The following is a 22445-nucleotide window of genomic DNA, read 5'->3' on the forward strand; positions in this document are numbered from 1 at the left end:
TTATTCTAGTACGTTTCTGACAGTAATGAAAGTTTCTTTTAAAACTTTACGTATCCGATTTGATGCAATATTTTCTTTTCAGCTTGTGCGTTTACTTTAATGCATCCTGATAAAATTAATCTTTTGGTTATTTATATACAACAAATGTGTTTTCCGATCTTTTGTTTTTTTATATATTAATTTTCAATAACAAGTCATGTATTATATATATATAAAAGTAAGTATTATTTCTTTAATTAATCATATTTATATATATATATATATATATATATATATATATATATATAACTGGCAGTAGCATTATTTGACAATATACTTCTGCTAAATAATAAAAGCATTATATAATATGATTAGGAAAGTAAAAGAGATTTTCACTGATAGGAATACTAACTTTTGGACAAATATATATACATACAATGTTATTAATCCCCTTCAGTAATCATCATTCGAACAACTTTTATAGAAATTAATATACAATAATGTTAATTATTATATTACTATTTTTTATTACGATTTATTATTATTATTACTATTGTTATTGTTATTAGTAATAGTATTACTGTTATTATATGATGAATGACTTTTTATATCTTACTTCATCGTTAAATATAATACAAATATATACTTCAAACTTTATATTAAAAGAAAAAATACTACAGTTATTAAATATACAATAATCCTGTGTGCAATGAAAATGAAAATTTGTTAATCTTTTTTTTTCTTTTTTTCTTTTCTTTTTTTTTCAAGAAATTAAGATTTTTATGCAGTACTATATAAATGTACAATTGCATTGCAATGGAAATGTTTAATTCGAACAATTAATTCTTCGTTATAATTATTCTCTAACATTACTTTAAAATCAAAGTATCAATTTTATTAAATAAATATAGGTGCAATAATGTCACCAAATAAATGTTATATGTATAATATATAGGTATTATATATACCTTTTTTTTTATTACGATAAATCTATATTTTCATATTGACAAATATTAACAATAAAGAAGTTGGAAATTTTATTAGGTATGCTCCTATTTATAAGCACAAATTAATTTGCTTGATAATAATAAACAACACTTCACTTTTTAAATTTAGGTCGCTTTCATTACGTTTTTTTATTATTGTGTTAATCTTCGATAATGGTAATATCATCTTCTGTAGTAGCATTGTTTAGATTCTCAATAGAATTTGTTTCATTAGCAATTAATGAATTTATAACGGTCTCTATCGCCTTTTTTATATCTAAATTTTGTGTTTTAGGTAATGTACTGCTCGCTATTTTCATATGTTTTTTTTCAATTTCTGCATTTATACCTCTATTATAAATTGAAGTTTCTTCTAACCTGAGATTATTGGGAACAGGTTTCGAAACTGAAAGTAACAATTCTGCTTCTGGTACATTGTTCATAGTTTTTGTTTTACGATCTTTTTCATAATTTCTTTTCGTCGTTGGCAAATCGTTTAATTTAGATTTGCTTAAATTAATGGATGGAATTTCATTAATTAATATTTCTGGACTACTTGAATCCATCTCTACACCTGTAAGACTTTCTAAAACAACATCATTGGAAGAGTCATCTATCTCGATTCCATTATCTTCAATATGTTGTAAATAAAATATAAATTGTTCTTGATATTTGCCAAAATGTTCATTTGACGTAATTATAGGTTGTAAACTATCATCCTTAACCGAAGAATCATTGTTGGCTTTCATTAATATCGAATGACCAATTGTTTTTTCATAATCCTTTGATTCATAGTCAAACACTTGTATTGACTTATCTGCATAAAAAATAGGACTTCCAACACATTGATTAACCATTCTTTTCTTTTTGGAAAATGCCTCCAAAATATTAGTTGAAAGAACAAGCTCAGATGGATTCATAGTTATCACATCTTCATTGTCAGATTCTATAGTATCAGATACACAAATCATATCAAGTGGTATTTTATTATTTTCTTCTAATGATAGCGGCCTGGTAATACGCTTTTCTACTACTTTATTTTCCGCATTATGAGATCTTTCCCAACTACCATGGTCTCGTACTATCCTGTCATTAATATATACTAATTGTGTTATAGTATTGCAAATTTCATCATAAAGATACTGAATTTTAGATCGTGCTTCTTGTATAATATTCGTACTTGTTCCTTCACTTCGTTTATTTTCCAGTATTTGATGAAATTTAATTTTAAGATTATCTAAGATATGATTAAATTGTTCTTTATATGGAAGAAATACAATTTGACTAAAATTTTTTTCACTTTTTTTGAAATTTGTACACAACTCGCGTAAAGGCTGTTCTACTACCTCATTTATTTTTATTCTATTATTACTACAACTGTTATCTGTACTCACAAGTGCTACAGGAACAGCTATTGTTGATTGTGGATCAGTATTAAATGTAACGTTCTTATGAAGAGGCATGCATTGCATATTTTGAGAATTCATCAATTGAACGGCCGATGGTTCGTCAGAATCACTATCCAAATTTATAACATTTGGTGTCATCATCATTTGTACCACTTTTTTTGGTTTCGGTAGTAAAACTCGAGATCTGTTTAACATTATGTGATGTTTTTGATTTGGTATAGTTACCATTTGTGTTGCAGGATAATATGTAGCTTGAAACGAATTTTTTGGCTGAACTCGTGAAGCTATTATAGTATGCATTGGTTTAAATGCAGCTGTGGATTGCAGTAATTTTACAGTGGGTACTGCATTGATAGTAGAATTATACGAAGTTGTCTTCACATTGGGTGAATCAATCTTTTCTTGAATGGTTTGATCAGATCGCGAAGATAACGAATTTTCCTGTGTTTTTATTGGAACAGACGAAACAGATGCACTACCTAATTTTGCAGTGGCATTATCAACTTTGATACTTTCAACTGAACATAATGATGTGCTTACTTCAGGAGGCATTGAATTATTTTCAGTAGACGAAGAAAAACATTGTTTTATAGGTACCAATCTTGGAACAGTTCCATTAGATATAGTTATTCTTCGATGCTTGTATCTTCTTTTTAATGATCTACGCTTTGCTGTTATTGGTTCATTATTAAAATTAGGATCATATGTTTCATCCTCGTCTTCAGAATTAGACCCGGTCTTTCTGCGTTTACGCTTTCTTCTACGTGGGCAACATTCAGACTCATCTAAATTCATTCTTTCTTCTAAATCTTCTGGAGATATTCCTCTATCACTTTGTAATATTCTATAAAAACATGAGCAAAAAATATAATAAAACAATCAATATGTAAAAATAATTTTCATATTTTTGTTTTTGGAATCTAGAAAATTATAACACCTTGCAACGGCTTGTACATGCTGTAACAAAGCCCAACATGTTGCTCTAGCAGTATATAAATCCACTGGATTACAAACAAAACATTTCCATTTTTCATCAGCCTCAATTTTTTTTCTGACTAAGGAATCAAAATTTCTTTTAATACATTTATAGCAAAAAGTATTACTGCAATAAGAACAACAATATAAATTGCCACCATTTGCACACCATCTACAAAACATGTCAGTAGCATCGTCTCCTAAAACAATGTTTATAACCATTTATAGTCATTGATTAATATATATAACATATGACATATATATATATATATATATAAGCATACCTTGTTCAAAAGTACCATCTCCATAAAATTCTCTACACTTAGCACATAACAATGTATGTAATACAGGATGTTCTAACATATTATGAGCTTGTGCTGGAGCAGAACCAATATGAATATCACATGCCGTACAATGAATTTTACGAAACCTTACTATAGAAATATCTATGGAAAAGGAATGTTAACTTATTGATTTTTGAATATCTAATACAACAAGAATAATGATAATGATAATAACATTATTAAAGTTGGAACATTTATAAATGCAGAATAACTCAAAATCCACAATATCACAATAATAATTCTATCCATTGAAAGTAATAAAATCAATGATAAATATGAAATTAATGGAGACAAGAAATCGAAAAATCTCACCATTTCCGAACATAAGTTTATAAAAATTATTTTCGTCTTGAGAAATCGGTGGTGGGGCAATGGTTACAGAGGGAATTAAATCCTTCGGTGTAACTATAAAACGTAAGCTAGGTTAGTCTTCGAAATTCATATAATAGGTGACACACGTCTTAATTTTTTGATAATCCTACCATTCTCCTTACTATCAACCTCTTTCACTTCGTCTACTTGTACCTCAAGCATAGCTGAGATGTCCATATTGATAAAATATTATATGAAATTATCTTGACTGGACCTTTCAAAACACATTCTGTAGCAACGCCATTTTCTTATGTGGACATACCGGCCCAGGGCCCGTCCAATTCAAGCGGACCACAAGTTATTTATGTCATTATACCTTTTATTATTTTCAAATCGATTAAAAATCGTTAAAATATTTGTTCCTTCCAATGAAATTTTCCGTTCGATTAATATACTTTTTATTCTTACAAAAATATTCTTATTCTTGCCATATCGAAGTGAATTGGACTTTAAAAGCTTTCCCGCTCGATACTATGACCAATGGCAAAGAAATCGTTTCTTTTATCATATATCGTTACTCGAATTATTATCAAATCGATCTCGATAATAACGATTTTTGTCATGTGATCTTCGATCGATATAATAATTTCGAGTATTGATCGAACAAATTAACGTTAAAATTTCACCCTGTAAAATGTTTAAACGATTGTATTAAATAATGATTTTATTGCAAAATTTTTATGATATTACTAATATTTATGATATTTATAATACTTTTGTTTCAGGGATTACTTTTAAAAAGTTTCGTGCTTTTTTTAGGTAAGTTAAAATATAGAAATCATTTCGTTGCGATGGCGGGAAGGTTTGTTTACAAATGGCGTTTCATTAATAGCATCATGGCAGTCTTATAATATAAAATACATGTACGTATAAAGAAGGAAGAAATGGAGGAATCAAAGAAAAATTTCTTAGAAAAATCTGCTAAAAAATTAACGAAAAATGTGCAGAACATGGCTAATTATCGGAGTCTTTATAATGAAATTCAAGTAAGTGTTATATGCATGTACTATATGCACCAATAGAATTCATTATTTTGTTAACCTTTTTTCTACATTATTTTTAGAGACTCGTTGCTTCGACTGTCGTAAAAAAAAACGATTTTGAAAATACTCTGGTCGATGCTCTCAAAGTAAATGGATTAGAAACACAGCTTAGAAATACTGTGTTTCATTGGGCACGATCGCAGGTGTGTATGTGTGTGTGTGTGTATATATTTTTTATTTATTTATTTTATAACATTGCTACTTTGCTTATACGTTCGATCTTTAGTTGTAACGATTTTTATATAACTTTATTCACGTAGGATTCATTGAAGAAAAAGCCAATACATCTCACTGAAAATACTGATTTGATTTACTTGAAAAAAGTTCAAATTCAATGGGAGCGTCGTATTCAAAAATCTTTAAATTCCATATGCAGTGAATTGAATATTCCATTAGCTCGTATAAGACCCAGTGCAGATAGAGAAGAACTTGGTGAAAAATGGAACGAACTTAGTACTTACGATACTGGTAAAAAAAAGAAAAAATATAAAATTTATTTTTATTAATTATCAATATTATTTTTAAGATAATGATTAAATTCTTTATGCAGATTTGTCAAAATATAGGCCATTGTATGCTCCAAAAGATTTTTTAGAAGTATTGTTTTCTATACGAGATCCAGCCTTTAAAAAACATCCGTATGTATATATAAAAAATTAAATGAACAATTAATTTATTAAAATATATTTTGATATTTTTTAGTGAGGAATTAAATTGGGATTTTAGTCATATACAAATTCGTGTAAAAACACTCGCAGAACTGGTACGTATTTTTTAATTAACGTTGCAAATAAGTAATGTGCGCGTGCATTTTTATTAATATAAATTATATTTTATAAATATCGACAGAGATGTTTATACGTTGAATTAGCTCAAGGCATGCCTTTGCTCGGAGTTAATCCTGATATGCCTGCTGCAGGAAATTTTTTAAATTTAGAAGCTGAAAGAACTCATCTAGGTGAAAAAGTATTAAGTACAAATTATGCGCCAATTGCTCAGGAATTTTTAAAAAGAGGAGCTCCGCGGGCTTTAAGAGGACGTCTCTGGTCTCTCGTTTTAGGATCAACCATTAAAGACAACGTATGTACATTCCTAAAAATGTAAATATTTATATTTAAAAAAAAATAATTTCAGATATGTTTTAGGACATCGAATATTACGACGAATTGAAAACTATGGTCTTGCAATATGATATCGTTGTTGATAAATTAATTATAAAGGTGCTGCTAAATAATTAATAAAAAATTAATTATATGAATTATTTTTTATATTTTGTATATTTTAGGATGTACAATTAACAGCGAGTAACGATGATCAATATTTCGTTTTTGAAGATGTTCTTTATAAAACGATGCTGTGTTTTTCAAGGGACTCGGAAGTATTAACTCCGGTTACTACCGACAGAAGTGCAGGTGGTCAAGTGATACATGCGGTTTTACAAGGGAAACCTGCAACCCTAGAAAATACTTTAGTATTCCCTCCAAGTGGTGTTATACCATTCCATGGATTTACAATGTATGGTAGGGAGTAGGGATTATTAATTCAATTTTTACATTAATATCTGATATTTTGTATGTACAACATTAAATTCGATTGTTATATTCTTTTTTCTTTTTTTGTTTTTTATTTTAAAGCTACTCCTTTCTGTTATTTGTACGATGATCCATGCATCATGTATTATACTTTTCGAGCATTTTATCTACGTTATTGGTTTCGCCTTCACACAGTCTCGAGTCATGAGCAAGGTATAGTTGCATTATGTTTATTATTTGAAAGATTATTACAATGTCATGAACCTCTGTTATGGGCCCATTTTAAGAACATACATCTACAACCGTAAGTTTTTCATATTTTTTATTTATTTTTATTCCGTTTAATTATATTATTCATTCATATATAATTTTATTTCTTTACAGAATTAAAATAGTATTCAAGTGGTTGATGAGAGGTTTCAGTGGTCATTTACCACCCGAGCAATTATTATGTTTATGGGATTTAGTATTAGGATATGATTCTTTAGAGATAATAGCTCTTCTTGCAGTGACGATTTTAAGTTTTAGAAAAGAAAATTTGATGCAAGTTAATAATCAACACAACGTGGAAGTAAGAAATCAATATGATTATATTTCTTACAGGGAAAAAATAAATCAATGTTACCATTCATAAATTTAATTTTTTTTTTAGGCAATTTTAGCGGATTTATCATCATTAAAAGTAATACCATTGTTGCAATTAGTCTTATTGAAAGAATAATTAGATTGCTTTAAGAAAAATAACATTGTAAAATTTATATAAAATTTTAATGACTTTCGAAACGCCTGTAGATCTGCAACCCGTTCTACATGTAAACGAAAAAGCAAATTTTCAAGAACGATAACAATTTGTTGATTAGTATTTGTAATCAATTATTATTGATATAATCATGGTGTGTATACATATATGTATACACACTGTTTTGAATCATCTGCTTTGACAACAAGGACATATGTAAGCTTATTGAGAGGGGAGGATATGCTTGCTTCCGGCCAATGGAACACGATCGAAACTACAAGCTACGCTTACACACGTACTCGCAAGCAGACTCACAATGACGTCATCGTTGGAATCGTATAATAAAGCAGTTTTAAGCAATTAACAATTATCTTCGTTTGCTATAGTTTACGAACAATTAGTTTATAATTATTGTTTAGACCTATTTGCCATATAAGAATTTATTTGGAATTTAATTTTCCATTTGTTTTATTTTTAATTAAGAAAAAAAATGGAAGATATTTAAAAATATAAATTTATATTTAAGAATTTTAAATGTAAAAATTGCTTTTTGAAAAAATATTTTAAATGTATATTTACATATATCGATATTCGATTCTCGAATGTATAACTCGAATGACGTCGATTCTCGGATGCGCGAACTCTCTCTACAAACCTTTGTACTGGTCGAGCATACCCTGTAGTGTTCGTGCGATGCACGAAACCAGAGACGCCTACTTGGTATTGCCAATTGTGTTTATATAGTCGTTCTCTAACTATCGTATTTTCTCTCATCAATTTTAGTGCTAATTTATCGCTGGTCTAGTGTAATAATCGATAAATTGTAAGTAATATTAACTCTTTTAATGTAAATGTATTCGTTTTAAATGATATTGAAGCTACGTGCGTTCTCGTCGTTCTTACCGTGTAGAATTGTAGCTATTAAGGGTGGGGTGGTTTTCACCCCCAAATTATTAGTCATGCTCAACTTTGCGCCACCGTCGATCGTCTTCGGTGTTAGCGTTACTTCCGAATAATTCGACTACTATTCATAATTTTTTTTTTTATTCTTTTAAACAAGATAATCAAAGTGGTAATAAGTCGTGTTAATCATAGTACGTCGATCACCGCCCATTGAGGCAGGACGACGGAACATCTGGATCGTGTGTCTTATCGAATATCATAAATATACTTCCGTTTTTTGCATTGATAATAATGATTTGTGAATTCATAGATACAATAGAAAATATAATAGAGAGTACTAAAGTATTTTTTCAATAAGATAATTTTTTCTTCAGGCTTGCATTGTTCCATTAGATTACATGATTTAAGAGGAATACAATTTGAAAAGAATTTAAGGACTACATCAAGATGGCTTGGCGTTTCAAAGCATCAAAATATAAAAATGCAGCACCTATCGTACCTAAACCAGAAGCATGTATTCGAGATATCTCAGTAGGATCGTATCAGACTTATGGGAACAATATTACAGCATCTGCTGCATTTATGGCATTTAATGTGGATCATAATGGTACTTTCTCAGAAAGTAATAACTTGTATATTGTGTGTATTTTTGTGGTACTATGTAATCTGCTTTTTGTAGGATCTAGTTTGGCTGTATTACCACTTGAAGATTGTGGTAGGAAAAGTAAAACTATGCCATTGTTACATGCTCATGCTGATACTGTGACTGATATGGAATTTTCACCTTTTCATGACGGCCTACTTGCTACCAGTTCGCAAGACTGTTTGGTAAATTTAACGAAATTGATTGATGTTACATACATGCTTTATTTTTTTAACTTTATCCCAATAACATTATTTTGTTATCTATCAGGTAAAGTTATGGCATATTCCAGAAACTGGATTAGAAGAATCTCTTTGTAATCCTGAATGTACATTTTCTCATCGTCAAAGAAGAGTAGAAGCAGTATGTTGGCATCCAGCTGCTGAACATCTTCTAACAACTGCCTCATATACGACTTTAACTCTTTGGGATGTACTTTCTCAACAAGAATTATTCTGTAATGGAAACATCTAATTACTAAGATTATAATATTATTTTATGGTACTTTGTCTAAGATTTAGAATATTTTCATTATTTTGCAGCTAATAGTGATCATACTGAAGTAATACAATCATTAAGTTGGAAACAAGATGGCACTATTCTAGCAACATCTTGTAAAGATAAACAAGTACGAATTATTGATCCTCGTGCATCAACTTGTATTGTTAATTTCTGCTCAAGCCATATGAGTATCAAGGATTCTAGGATTGTATGGTTAAATAACTCTGATAGAATATTGACTACAGGGTTTGATGCAGCTCGTCTTAGACAAGTATACATAAGAGATTTGAGGCATCTTAATGAGCCAGTAAAAACATTGGAATTAGATTGCAGTACTGGGTATGATTAAATTGTAATTGCAATCAATGAAAGCATAGAACAGTTACTACAATTTACTATTCCTTTTTTTTAGGATTTTGATGCCTCTTTTTGATCCTGATACAAATATGCTATTTCTTGCTGGTAAAGGAGATACTACTATCATGTACATGGAAGTGACAGACAAAGATCCTTACTTGGTAGAGGGAATTCGTCATAGTGGAGAGCAAACTAAAGGTGTATGTCTGGTTCCAAAAAGAGCACTCAATGTCATGCAAGCTGAAGTCAACAGATTATTGCAACTCACATCTAATATGGTTATTCCCATCATGTATCAAGTACCTAGAAAGGTAAATTTTATTTTTATATTTAATAAAATACAGAGTACATTATGTCATGTTTTTCTAATTTATTATATTTATCTTTTAGACGTATAGAGACTTTCATGCTGACATTTATCCCGATACAAATGGTTGTGTCGCTCAAAATAATGCAGCAGCATGGATCAAAGGCCATAATGCACCTGTTCCAAAGATATCATTAGATCCTGCCAAGAGAAGCAAAGGTGAAGATCCAATAACTGTAAGTAAAAATTTTCCAAACAAATTTGTGTCATTTAATATATTATTATAAACAAATCGTAGATTTTTAATTAAATACCATCTCATTTTGTATAAAGCGTTCATTTTTTCGGAATACGCATGTTTTTCAATGCTTCTGTATGCCTGTATTTACATATAGCTAAATCTTTAAACAAACAAGAGAAAAATGTTGATAATTTTATTACATTTTATGGAAACACATGCTTTTAGAAAGATATTATTATAAATATCGCTGAATGTTTTTACCACATTTATAAAAAAAAAGAACATTTATTCTTTTTTAATTGAGAGAAAATATTTTTTGCGTTTGCTATATAACGAAATTATTTCGCTGTGTGACTTGTACCTCCTGTATATTTTATTTATAATTTATTTATTTTTCATATTGCAACGTTTGTGTAAATATAGCAAGATATTATACGTAATATTACATGTGTATAATTAGAAAAACACAATTAACAATTACCTTAACGCTTTAATTACTTTTTAATATATATATATATATATATATTGCTATATTTACATTATTAACAAGTATTTAAATATAATTTAGTTATTTCAAGGATTAATGGACATATATGCATATATATATATATATACATATATAAATTAATTATATGTTCCCAGAATATGCATACGTCATTTTTCTTTTCTTTCATTTCTTCTTTTATATTTTTTGTATATTTTTCATATTTCAGATGTCCAATGTATATTTTATAGTTTATACATTAGCACTATTGAAAGTGTTATTCCTGGCACGTGTAATTGTAATGGCAATTGATGTTCTATAGCTTAATCTATCAGCGTAAGTAATATTAAGTTCGCGTAAAATAAGTTATGTATTTTTATTTTTTAGTTTTAATTATTTTCTATATACTCAAATACATACATAGAGTAGTTTGATAATATAAAAACTAGATTAGTTTGTACTTTTTATTTTGTTTCTGCTATAAAGTAAAATAGACAGAGTGGTTTTGTGTGTATGTATGAGAGAAGCTTGTAGATATTATATAATCACATATATTTATGTAGTATATAACTCTTTATGTAAACGCAAATTAGAAACTATGCAATTGGACATTCAAATTTAGTTTGACTAGTTTGCGTCATTAAGGAATTTACCGTACCTTTAGGTACACAAAGGAAATTTAGCAACACTGAAAGAAAATCAACATGAAATTAAAGTGGAACCGATCAAGTCTCCAAAATCAATAACGATTGCAACACCAAAAGGATTTTGCAAAGCTCAAGGTATCAATCATGAAAAGGAGAAGAACATGGAAAATGATATCGAGAAGACAGAAGAAAATAAAAAGATCGAGATAGAAGATGAGAAGATAAAAATGCAGAACGGTGGACAAACGATACCACCGAAGCCTCTACCTAGAGCATCAAGAACTAACAGCGTTTCCGAGGATGAACCTAAACCTGTAGCACGACCTCGTACATCACCGAATCCAGGATCCGTCGTTACATCTGTAAATCCAAATGCAATCAGCGGATACAAGGTTGTAAATTAGTTGTAGGAAACAAAAGAAAAGAACAAAAAAAAAACAGGCGTTACTTTTGTATGTGTGATTTCAGTGTGTGTTTTCAACTATATACTTTGCCATTTCTTTTCATACTTCATCATTTGTTAACACATGTCATATGTTTTAATTGTTAATGTCATATCATATCTTATATAATCGTTCATTATGATTTAAACTGCAGATTTATATTAATATTAAAAAAAAAAATTATTTTTTTTTTTTTTTAGTATTAATTTATAATGGAATAGATAAATGGAAATTTGTTATTAATTTTATTTGTAAAACAGACGATTGATATATATATATATATTTTCCTCAGCCGCGACTTGGACCAAAACCATTTCAAGCAAAGTCTGGTAGTCAGGAATTCTCTTTCGATAAGGTCTTCTCTGTGCCAGTTGCACCGAATAATGATACAAATGGTTATCCAAATGATATTAGTATACCATTGGATAATCCTACTGATCCAGAAAAATCACCAACGTTTTCTAACGATCGTATGAAGGAAGCAGAGAATGGAAAAAGTGATTCTAGCTCGTTGGAAGAGGATGCAAATTCAAGCGACTCCGGATATAAACCAAAAACTCCGAGCACTGCAGAGAGGCGAAAAGTTTTTGAAACTAAAGTTAAGGATGAATCGCCTGAAAGTGAAGACATAGGAGGTTTCGAACGTGGTAATGTTAATAGAAACTCAATCGCAGAAAGGCGACGTTTGTATGAAAGTAGATCTGTATCTGTAACTGATGGAAATTTAGCCGAGAAAGCAATGGGATCGCCGACCATGTTACGAAGACGAGATTCTTTCAAAACTAAGAGCGAGGTAATTAAAGAAGATGATGTAAAGAAAGTCGTTCCAATGTTGCGCCAACAAAGTATGGATCCACGCTTGGAAAAGGTCGAACCAATTACGACACCAACTCCTAAAAGAACATCGACAGTATTTGGTATAAAACAATTTCGTTAATATATTAAAATATTCTAATATTACATCATATAATAAAATTTCGAGTGTCTAGAACTAATCTTTTTATTTATAGGTCGAGTATCAAAATTCAGACATCTTAAAGGTACGCCTGGTCATAAATCAACTCATATTGAAAACGTAAGAAATATTAGTCGGCAGATATCAGGAGAATGCGATGGTTTCCATGGTATGTGTGTATTAGAAACTTTCCTGTCTAATATAATTATTATTAAATAAACCTAACATATGTAAAATAAATTGTAGCCAATTCCGATCGCGTTGCTGTTCCTCTGAGTGGACCTGGAGGGAAGATAGCAGTATTAGAATTAAAGAAAACTGGTAGATTGCCTGATGGTGTTATGCCAGCATTGGTTCATGGAGCTACAGTGATGGATTTCCAATGGGATCCTTTCAACAATCAGCGATTAGCAGTCGGTAAAGTGAAGATAAAAAATTCATTTAATATCTAATAATAAAAAAAAAAAAAGGTTACGAACCATAATTATTTATTATTCAGCATGCGATGATGGCATGATCAGACTATGGGAGATACCAGAATCTGGATTAGCAGAGCCAACAAATGAACCAAGTCACGTGATAGAAGCTCATGCTGATAAGATTTATTTAATAAAATATCATCCTTTAGCATCCGACGTGCTCGCATCAGCATCGTACGATATGACAGTAAAACTTTGGGATTTATCACCTTTAACATCAGGAGAATCAGCCATTCCAAAGATAACATTGTTAGGACATACAGATCAAATATTTAGCTTAGCATGGTCACCATGTGGACAGTACCTTGCTAGTGCATGCAAAGATGGAAAATTACGAATTTACAAGCCGAGATCCAGTGACGTGCCTATAAAAGAAGGAAAAGGACCAGTAGGTACTCGTGGTGCAAGAGTTATATGGGCATTGGAAGGAAGATACCTTGTTGTAATGGGTTTTGATAAGTACGTTGATTTAATTTATTATACTCCTTCATTTTGATATGCACAATATACAACATTACTATTATTTTTTTCTCCAGAGTCTCTGAAAGGCAGATAATGATATTTAAAACTGATAATCTTAATCAACCTTTGAATACAGTTGGATTAGATGTTTCTCCTGCGATTTTGATGCCATATTACGATGAAGATAGTTCCACTTTATTTTTAACTGGTCGCGTAAGTTCATCTTTCTTCTCTTTTTATTTGTATTTTATTAAGATCAGATTATTGCTATTGGAAATATATTCTCAGGGCGATTCTACTATATATGCTTTCGAAGTGACGGAAGAAGCTCCTTATTGTTGTCCTCTGAGCCATCATCGATGCAGCAGTTTGCATCAAGGATTATCATTTCTTCCTAAAAATAGATGCGATGTCGCAAGTGTAGAATTTGCATCCGCTTTAAGGTTGACAAATAATACCATCGAACCGTTAAGTTTCACAGTACCGCGTATAAAGGTACTTTGAATATTTCTGATATTAAACAAAATATATATATATGTATACGTCATCATATAATTAATAATTATTTTCCTTATAATATTTAGAGTGAATTATTCCAAGATGATCTTTTCCCACCAACAAAAATTACATGGAAAGCGGTATTAACTGCCGCTGAATGGTTTAATGGAATAAATAAACAGGCCTCTAGAATAAGTCTTAAACCACCTGGTATGGATAATTGTAAGTATAATTATTTACTTACAAATAATACATATGTTTATAATATACACTGTTTATAATATACATTAACTATATTGTTGTATTTATATGTAGTAACAGAGAATCAAGGACAACCAGCAGTTACTACTACTATGCCATCCACAACAAAACAAACAACAGGATCATTTTCAATCTCTTCACAACCTTTCAGTAGGCTTGGCTGGAATACAGATGTAAGAGCAAAGCAAGAGGAAGTAAGTTAATCGTATTTAATTTTCTGCATGTATATTTTTAAAAATCACACATTGCCGAATGATTTATAATAATGATAGTAGAATCACGTGTAGTTATGTGTGTTTGTCATGAAGAATTACAGGCATGTTATAAAATATATATTTTCATTTTGAAAGATTAAGATATATATCAATAAGAATACGCGTACTTTCATCACATACTGAGCAAATATTTTTTTAGTTATTTTTGTCTCAGTGTATTGCATAATGTGTGTTGTGGTAGATCCAAAAAACAATGAGCAACAATGTGGGGGATGTAATACAGTGCTCTTTGGAACAAGACCACATGGAGGGTGTGGAAGAGCACGAGTGGGTAGGTTCATCATTTGTTGCTATGCATGCTATTAATTATTTTAAATTATATTTCTTAATTTGCTCTGAAATTATGCACCTGATTAGTTGTTTCAAAAAAGTTGAAGAGAAAGAGAATTTATAAGAAATATCATATTACATGAAAATAAAAAAAAAATAAAAAGAAAATATTAGTTTATTTGCATATTTTGCTTGCTATTCTTTCTCAAGAGACTTGCTATTTCATTTGTATTTTTTATATTAGAAGTTATTATTATAGAAATTAGTTGTGCTGTACTATTTCTGCTTTTCTTTACTTCCAATTTATTCTTTGCTAATTAATTGAATTGTCTCATTTCATTCTCATCTTACATGATATTAGTATAATGGCACGAAATTATTTTTTATATTACAGGATGAGTAAGAAATAATGACGTACTGGTAGAGTATTTTAACTAAATGGTAAGATAGAATCTAGATATAGATATTTGAGCCATAAGTTATTAATTATGTTGAGAATGGAAAGGATGTGTCCTAATGTTACTACATGTTGGGCAGAACGTTTTACATTTTGAGAAGTACTTCCAAAGATTTACCTTCTAAGAAAAGACAAAATAATGTGTCCAATTTTTTAAGTTAACACTATTACGTATTTTTTAACCATTTTATATACAAACAATTTTATAAACATATAAACGTAAAATTCCATGAAATAGTGTAAATATTCAGGCTTTGTATTTGAAGTTAAAAAAGAAAAAGGAAAACAAAAAAAAACAAAGGAAATGACTGAAATTTATAAAAGTCGCAAAACTACACAACTTTTGTAAAACTCGAAGAATTTTCGACAAATTATAATATTTTTTTTATTTTTATTTTTTTTTTTTTTTTTTTTTTTTTATATAGGAAATGCGTGATGATACTTCTAGTCTTAAATAATTGTTTTTTTGTTTTTTTTTTCTTATTTTATTTTATTTTATTTATATGTATCTCATGCTGCATATAATTATTATTAATACTGTAAAAAAAAAAAACAGTATCATACACAAACAGTATAATTTACTCGATTATTATAAAATAAGTGGACAAATTTTGTCAAGAAGTAAGGATGATTTTGAATGAAAAAGTTAATGTGAAAATTTTATTATTCGCTGACGCGATAAATCTTAAAAGTCATTATTAAATAAGATATTTAAAAAAAAATCAGTTAATACACACACATATATTATCCTAAATCCAGAATGAAAGATATCGATTAATAATTCTGTTGTATTTATATGTAAGATTATTATAATTACGATGATTTAACTTATATACCGATAAAACGAACGCGCAAAATAACACGTGCCATTGATAAAGCCAAGAGAAAGATAAACTTTCATTGACTAGTGATAATAATAAAAAAAGAAAAGAAGTAAATAATAATAATTATTATTATTCCCTGCAAAACAGGTATTAATTAATATTTTAACCAATACACAATGATATTGGTATTAACAATGATTTTTTAGAAAAATGCAATATAACATTTTTAATTAGAGAAAATTAAAATGAGAAATTTATAATTATCACAGAGAATGTTAAAAAAAAGAAAAAAGAAAAAAAGAAAAAAGAGAAGAAAAGGAAAGAAAATAAGTTTTTGTCAAGAAGTTGTCGTAAATTTTTGCACGTTTTTGCAACTTCGTACGCGTACGCACACATACGAAATATGTTTTAAGAAAAAGATAAATAGTTAACGAGGATATACGTATCAAGTATTAAAGTATAATATTTAGTAATTTAGTCATAAACAATAACAATAAAAAGAAACATGAAAGAAAGAAGAAAGAGAAAAAAAAGATGGAGTGATTTGATATCAGCTAATTACAGTTTTTTCTTGTACATCTCTCAAATGTGGTAAAATCGTAACTTTTATACACTTTGTATCTCGTAGCAATGGATTTATTTTCAATGTATCAAGAGAGAATCGAAATGTCTCGCGCAACATTTTCTTAGATATCATAATATATCGATACATACAGTGTATTTGAATAGACTCTTTTGATATACAAGAATTTTTCATATTGGTGTGAGTCGTGAGTTGTTTGCTCTACATATTTGTAAACGATATTATGGTGCTATAGTACATTTGATAAATTCTAATTTATTATAGCCCTGAGTGAATTGCAATATTGTCACAGCTATTGTCGAATGCATACATACATAGATACATACAACATACATAGATACATACATACATACATACGTACGTACGTACACTTTCGTATCGTCGAACTAATGAGTGCTTAAAAAATAAATAAATAATAATAATAGTATGTTAATAATTATATCTCAGAAATTACTTAGGGCACAGTATTTTATCCTAATTCTCTCTAAAAAGAAAAAAAAAAAAATATTAAAGTCCATCGAGGTGCCAAAAGAAAATACTTCGTAATTTAAATTAAAAAATGACGGGCTAGTAATTATGTTAAAGTTGACGATGCAGTTACATATAAACACACATGCATACACATATTCACATGCTATTTAAATTTACTATCCAATTTTTAGTAAAAGCGATGGTATATATATTTTTCTCTATCAATACGAGATCGTACTTTCTGTCCCGTTTATATTTTTAGAGACTTAAGAAATTTTACACTCGACGATATCAAATTAAGAAAATAATTTTGTCAAACGAGAAGAAACTATACTTGTGTCGTCCATATTATAAGTAATTGAATCTTTTCTATTCTTCGCACGGAACCATCCATATAAAACATCTCTGTAATGCTGAAAAATCCACTCGATTTAGTCGGAACGAATGAATTTTTCTTTATTATTTTTCTATACCATTATACTCTTTTCCTCGTAATACCATATTATATCATATACGAATATAACTTAGATCTCTGTATCTCGATTGCTGCACAGCTTGTGTAAGAATTATATTTTCTCGTCAATGAAAATAACATTTCATTGTTTGTGTAGTATAAGCCTACTCTCACGGAAAATAAAGACTCGCATAAGCGTTTTTTGAATCATATATAAAAAGCATTAAAAAATATATATAATAATAATAATAATAAAACAGAAATTTTATCGGTCGACCTTGTGCTATGTCCAATAGTTATTTAAGTAATTCTATCATGTAGTAACATACCTTTATATCGATCTTATACCTTATATGTATATCATCTATAAAACCTTTTTACCAAATATGTAAATTGCATTTTCGAATCTTACCTTTTTTCGTTACGACAGGTCACAGTTTACACACACACACATATACATACATATATACATATATATTATATATGTATGTACATAATGTATTTAATGTGTTTTAAACTTCAGGAAACCTAATCGCGCTTAATTCATCGACAAAAGGACCATAAAGTATGATGTGGATGTTTGCACGACCTTAAGAAATAAAATAATACATATATGTAGATGATAATAAAACCTTATCTTATGGGACATTATATTTTTTTATTTTTAAGTAATTAATTGATATATTTCTACCGTCGAAAAACTTTCCAAATATAATACGAATATATTCCCTGCTGTTAAATAAGATTTTTACTATTTTTACTTTTAACACTATGATGTGACGTTGAAACAGTGATTTATGTTAATTTATGATTTTTTATATTGATTATTGCACCTGAAGATATGCAACACTTCAGACACTGTCGATAATGTTATTACTTTGAGCGCCATCTCTGAGTAAGCAATTTTGTTAATCCCATAGAGTGTGCAACCATCTTCTACAGAGTTGTATGGTTGTGTTACATACTGTGAAGAGTAAAAAAAGTTGCTTACAAGTTATTAAAGTAATTCTATTTCAAAATTTAAGTAATTCTATCATGTACTAACATACCTTCATATCAATCTTATACCTTATATGTATATCACCTATGGAACTATTTGACCAAATATGTAAATTGCATTTTCGAATCCAACCACTTTTACTTCAGGTAACGTCATAGTTTATGTATGTATATATATAATGTATGTAATATATTTTAAACTTTAGGAAATTTAATCACGCTTCTTGTATCGACGAAAGGACCATAAAATATGACATGGACGTCTGCACGACCTTAACAAATAAAATAACAAATATATGTAGGTGCTAAAAAAATTTTATCTCATAGCACATTTATATCTTTCATTTTTATTTTTAATTAATTAATTAATTACTTAATATATTTTTACCGTAGAGAAACTTTCGAAACAAAATACAAATATTTTCCCTGCTGTTAAATAAGAAGGTCTGAGGCTCCTTCGAATAACTAACAGTAACATTTTACGTACTGCCATTGGTGCATCGTACCATAATCCACTATATCTGTGAAAATTTATAAATTTATTATTTTGTTTAAATAATTTAAATATATTAAATTAACAATTAAAAAAATATTCATAATATTAACTAATGATATACATATATTTTTTTTAATTAATATTAAAGAGTAACAAATTTTACATAACATAGTTTTATTTATAAGTAATAAATAATTAAATTAGTTCATTATTATTTATTTATTTAATTATTTGTTGATTATCGACGATGGTATTATCAAACATTTAAAAGTTTCCTCAGTTTTTCAACAGATGGCATCCACAAAGTTATTTGTTCATTATCGACAGAAACAAAAATCATTTATCTTCAGAGATATGATAATAAATAAATAATTATTATAATATACTTATTATTAATAACCAATAATATGTATAAAATAATATAGTTTTTAACTCACGCTTTGAAACAAATGTCACTACTATGATCTATTATTCTTTGTCCGACAAAACTAATGCAATACATATGGAAAAGTTGAGCTCCAGTAAATGCAGTGAATTTGAATACTTCTACTGATTTTCCTAGTAATACTGCAACCTATAGTTTCAATACAAAAGAAAAAGGTGATTAAATCTAGATATTCTTTTTATTTTAATAATGAATACTTACACGCAGAAGAGAGACACTTAAACAAATTATATTCATTCCTGTTATTAGTAACGATGGCAATGAAAAATATGATTCCATTAGATCAGCGAATCTTAAAAATTACAAAAGGACGATTAATATTATTTGTCTACACATATTTTGTTTACTTGACAATATTTCTTTTATACTAACTCTACAGCTCTTTTATGCGCCTTAATAAAACGTATGAAACTTCGAGAGCATTCTTTAGATTGACGATTCGAAGAAATTTTCTCAGTATTGTTTTCCTTCAACAAATGTTCTAACCGATATCTAAAAAATATAACAAAATCTTTCTTCCTCTTTTTATATGTTACATTTTTCCCTTTTTTTATTGTAAATTAGTTTATAAAAATCAAACATTTTTCTTACCCAACAGCCGTAAACAAACCACAAACGTGCGAAGTAAAAACCAGAAAAATAGCATCGTTTGCGAGAAAACATGTTATACCAATCATAATAACCGAAGTCATATGGAAATAAATCGGATAAAAGTATTCTTGTGAATCAACAAAATATTCATTCATAATTACGTGTCTCAATGGACGAGATTCGTTCAATGGAGAAATTAAATCAAAGATCTTTGGTAAAAATGATGTCAAAAAACTTAGAATCACAGTTGTGTAAATGTATACTAGACGAGAGAAAAAAACTGAGTATGTTTTATGATATATTCAATAGAGTGATTAAGAAATCTTACTTATGTATCCTATTATATAAAATCTTCCTTCTTTAGCATAATTTTCCATTATAGTGATCTCTTCTTTGGATTTCCATAATTTCCACTCGTCTTCAATCTTATTTAAAAGCTTTTTTATCTGTAAATATAATTTATTAATAATATTAAAAAAAAAATAAATTTTTGTAACGTGCGATAAAATATAGAAATTATTTGAATTTCTAAAATTATTCTTGATCATGTTTTTAAAATTTTATTTTATACCAATTAATAAAAAGTATTATTATTACTATTAAATGATAGAACGATCAACTAACCATATCACCAGCGAAATAACATGTGTGACACTTGACAGAAATAGTTGTCATAAGTGCTATTCCTGCAATAGCATCAGCAGTGAATTCTAAAGCTCCTTTAGAAGAATACAAGAGTAAAACCTGTGAAAATAATAATAATCAAAGAAATCGGCTGATCTCAATAAACAAATTCAATAAATTTATCTCATATTACATTGATTATAATATATATATATATATATATATATATATATATGTATGTATGTATGTATATACGTATGTATGTATGTATGTATGATTATATTATATTTACCTCAGTAATAATAATAGAGGTAGTCAGAAGAGTAACAAAACACAACGAAAGTAAACGTATATTAGGATTTTGATCAGGCCACTGACCCACCATTGATAACAAAAGTTTGCTAACCCTATAGTAGGGATGATCGAAAAAATCCATAAGGTTGTTAAAGAGGCGTGAAACATTCTGAACGAAAGGAGAATGAGAAAAGTGACTAGTGAGAACTAGACGTACCCTAATAAAATATTGAAACCCTCTTTTTTTCTATCTTCTTCAAGAAACAGACATGAAGTTGATAAGTCATAGGCAAGACAGATGTTTGCAAATTTAATGATTCTTTTCTCTTCTTTCTTAAGTCTCTTCATTTTCTTCAATATGACATTTCTTTCTAAGTAGTTTTTAAAAAGTAAATTGTTAGAAACGTGTAATTATACTCGTATATAGAATGGTCGATAATAAGTGTAGCAAGTTTCTTATATTTCTTTTTTTTCATTCTCTGGATAGATGGGATATCTTATTATTCCTTCCTGGAATAAACTGTCAAGTCTATCATTCTAACAATCTGTAATTAATGTATCTCACATAGGCCTATAAGCGTTAGACAGCTTATTCTAGAAGTTCCAGTGTTGTCTAAAAGTATTACTTAGCTTTCAGTGATGGAAAAACAATCGTAAGAAACGTGCTGTCTAATTAATGATAAATAATTACCCCAAACTATTTTATTCGCTATTCATCGTCATGCTAGGTGTAAAATTTTGTTGTGAAATATTGAACGAATTTCCTAAAAAATATCTAACATGAATATCAATATAAATCGCAGTTTGTTTTATCTCTTTCCGTTTGTCTATTTTATACTTTTAATGTTATGATGTGACGTTGAAACAGTGATTCGTGTTAATTTATGATTTTTTATATTGGTTAATGCGCCTGAAGATATACAACACTGTAGACATTGTCGATAATGTTACTACTATGAGTGCCATCTCTGAGTAAGCAATCTTTTTAATCCCGTAGAGTATGCAACCATCTTCTACGAACGTGTATGATAGTGTTGCATACTCTGAAGAGTAAAAAAAATTACTTACAGAAAGTTCATGTCAGCACATTATCGAGGATGTC

General features: G+C 28.7%; 4 protein-coding genes across 10 annotated transcripts; 2 read left to right on the forward strand and 2 right to left on the reverse strand.

Moving 5' to 3' along the window:
* Positions 1 to 763: 763 nt before the first annotated feature.
* LOC122633790 lies at positions 764 to 4340 on the reverse strand. Of its 2 annotated transcripts, XM_043822141.1 has the most exons (6): positions 4176 to 4340; positions 4006 to 4098; positions 3634 to 3795; positions 3312 to 3549; positions 2915 to 3218; positions 764 to 2815 (listed from the first exon to the last, which is right to left on the reverse strand). In XM_043822141.1, exons 1-6 carry the CDS (start codon positions 4240 to 4242, stop codon positions 1127 to 1129), a joined length of 2553 nt encoding a protein of 850 aa, XP_043678076.1. In that variant the 5' UTR covers positions 4243 to 4340; the 3' UTR covers positions 764 to 1126. The 2 variants fall into 2 exon arrangements, with proteins under 2 accessions (XP_043678076.1, XP_043678074.1); XM_043822139.1 differs by having other exon boundaries at positions 764 to 3218.
* Positions 4341 to 4802: 462 nt separating this feature from the next.
* On the forward strand, positions 4803 to 7743 carry LOC122633803 (TBC1 domain family member 19). The gene is made up of 11 exons (XM_043822178.1): positions 4803 to 5051; positions 5129 to 5251; positions 5369 to 5576; positions 5659 to 5746; positions 5811 to 5871; positions 5958 to 6188; positions 6254 to 6328; positions 6394 to 6628; positions 6743 to 6944; positions 7025 to 7211; positions 7293 to 7743. Exons 1-11 carry the CDS (start codon positions 4950 to 4952, stop codon positions 7359 to 7361), a joined length of 1581 nt encoding a protein of 526 aa, XP_043678113.1. The 5' UTR covers positions 4803 to 4949; the 3' UTR covers positions 7362 to 7743.
* A 228-nt stretch (positions 7744 to 7971) lies between these two features.
* LOC122633799 (coronin-7) lies at positions 7972 to 18540 on the forward strand. 6 transcript variants are annotated; one of them, XM_043822167.1, is made up of 19 exons: positions 7973 to 8202; positions 8657 to 8889; positions 8962 to 9110; positions 9196 to 9382; positions 9468 to 9765; positions 9839 to 10094; positions 10174 to 10326; positions 11480 to 11854; positions 12198 to 12552; positions 12634 to 12822; positions 12916 to 13029; positions 13107 to 13277; positions 13360 to 13798; positions 13876 to 14014; positions 14090 to 14296; positions 14386 to 14521; positions 14615 to 14754; positions 15017 to 15106; positions 15500 to 15967. In XM_043822167.1, exons 2-19 carry the CDS (start codon positions 8730 to 8732, stop codon positions 15506 to 15508), a joined length of 3567 nt encoding a protein of 1188 aa, XP_043678102.1. In that variant the 5' UTR covers positions 7973 to 8202; positions 8657 to 8729; the 3' UTR covers positions 15509 to 15967. The 6 variants fall into 6 exon arrangements, with proteins under 6 accessions (XP_043678104.1, XP_043678103.1, XP_043678102.1 ...); XM_043822166.1 differs by lacking the exon at positions 15500 to 15967 and adding an exon at positions 18418 to 18540 and having other exon boundaries at positions 12198 to 12822; XM_043822165.1 differs by having other exon boundaries at positions 12198 to 12822.
* A 106-nt stretch (positions 18541 to 18646) lies between these two features.
* LOC122633945 (odorant receptor 13a-like) lies at positions 18647 to 22445 on the reverse strand. Its single transcript, XM_043822442.1, has 9 exons — positions 21342 to 22445; positions 21050 to 21169; positions 20754 to 20871; positions 20426 to 20717; positions 20207 to 20326; positions 20036 to 20126; positions 19827 to 19963; positions 19282 to 19414; positions 18647 to 19165 (listed from the first exon to the last, which is right to left on the reverse strand). The coding sequence occupies exons 1-9, from the start codon at positions 21483 to 21485 to the stop codon at positions 19109 to 19111; spliced, it is 1212 nt and encodes a 403-aa protein (XP_043678377.1). The 5' UTR covers positions 21486 to 22445; the 3' UTR covers positions 18647 to 19108.

Source organism: Vespula pensylvanica, chromosome 13, assembly GCF_014466175.1.
Source record: "Vespula pensylvanica isolate Volc-1 chromosome 13, ASM1446617v1, whole genome shotgun sequence".
NCBI classification, from domain to species: Eukaryota; Metazoa; Arthropoda; class Insecta; order Hymenoptera; family Vespidae; genus Vespula; species Vespula pensylvanica.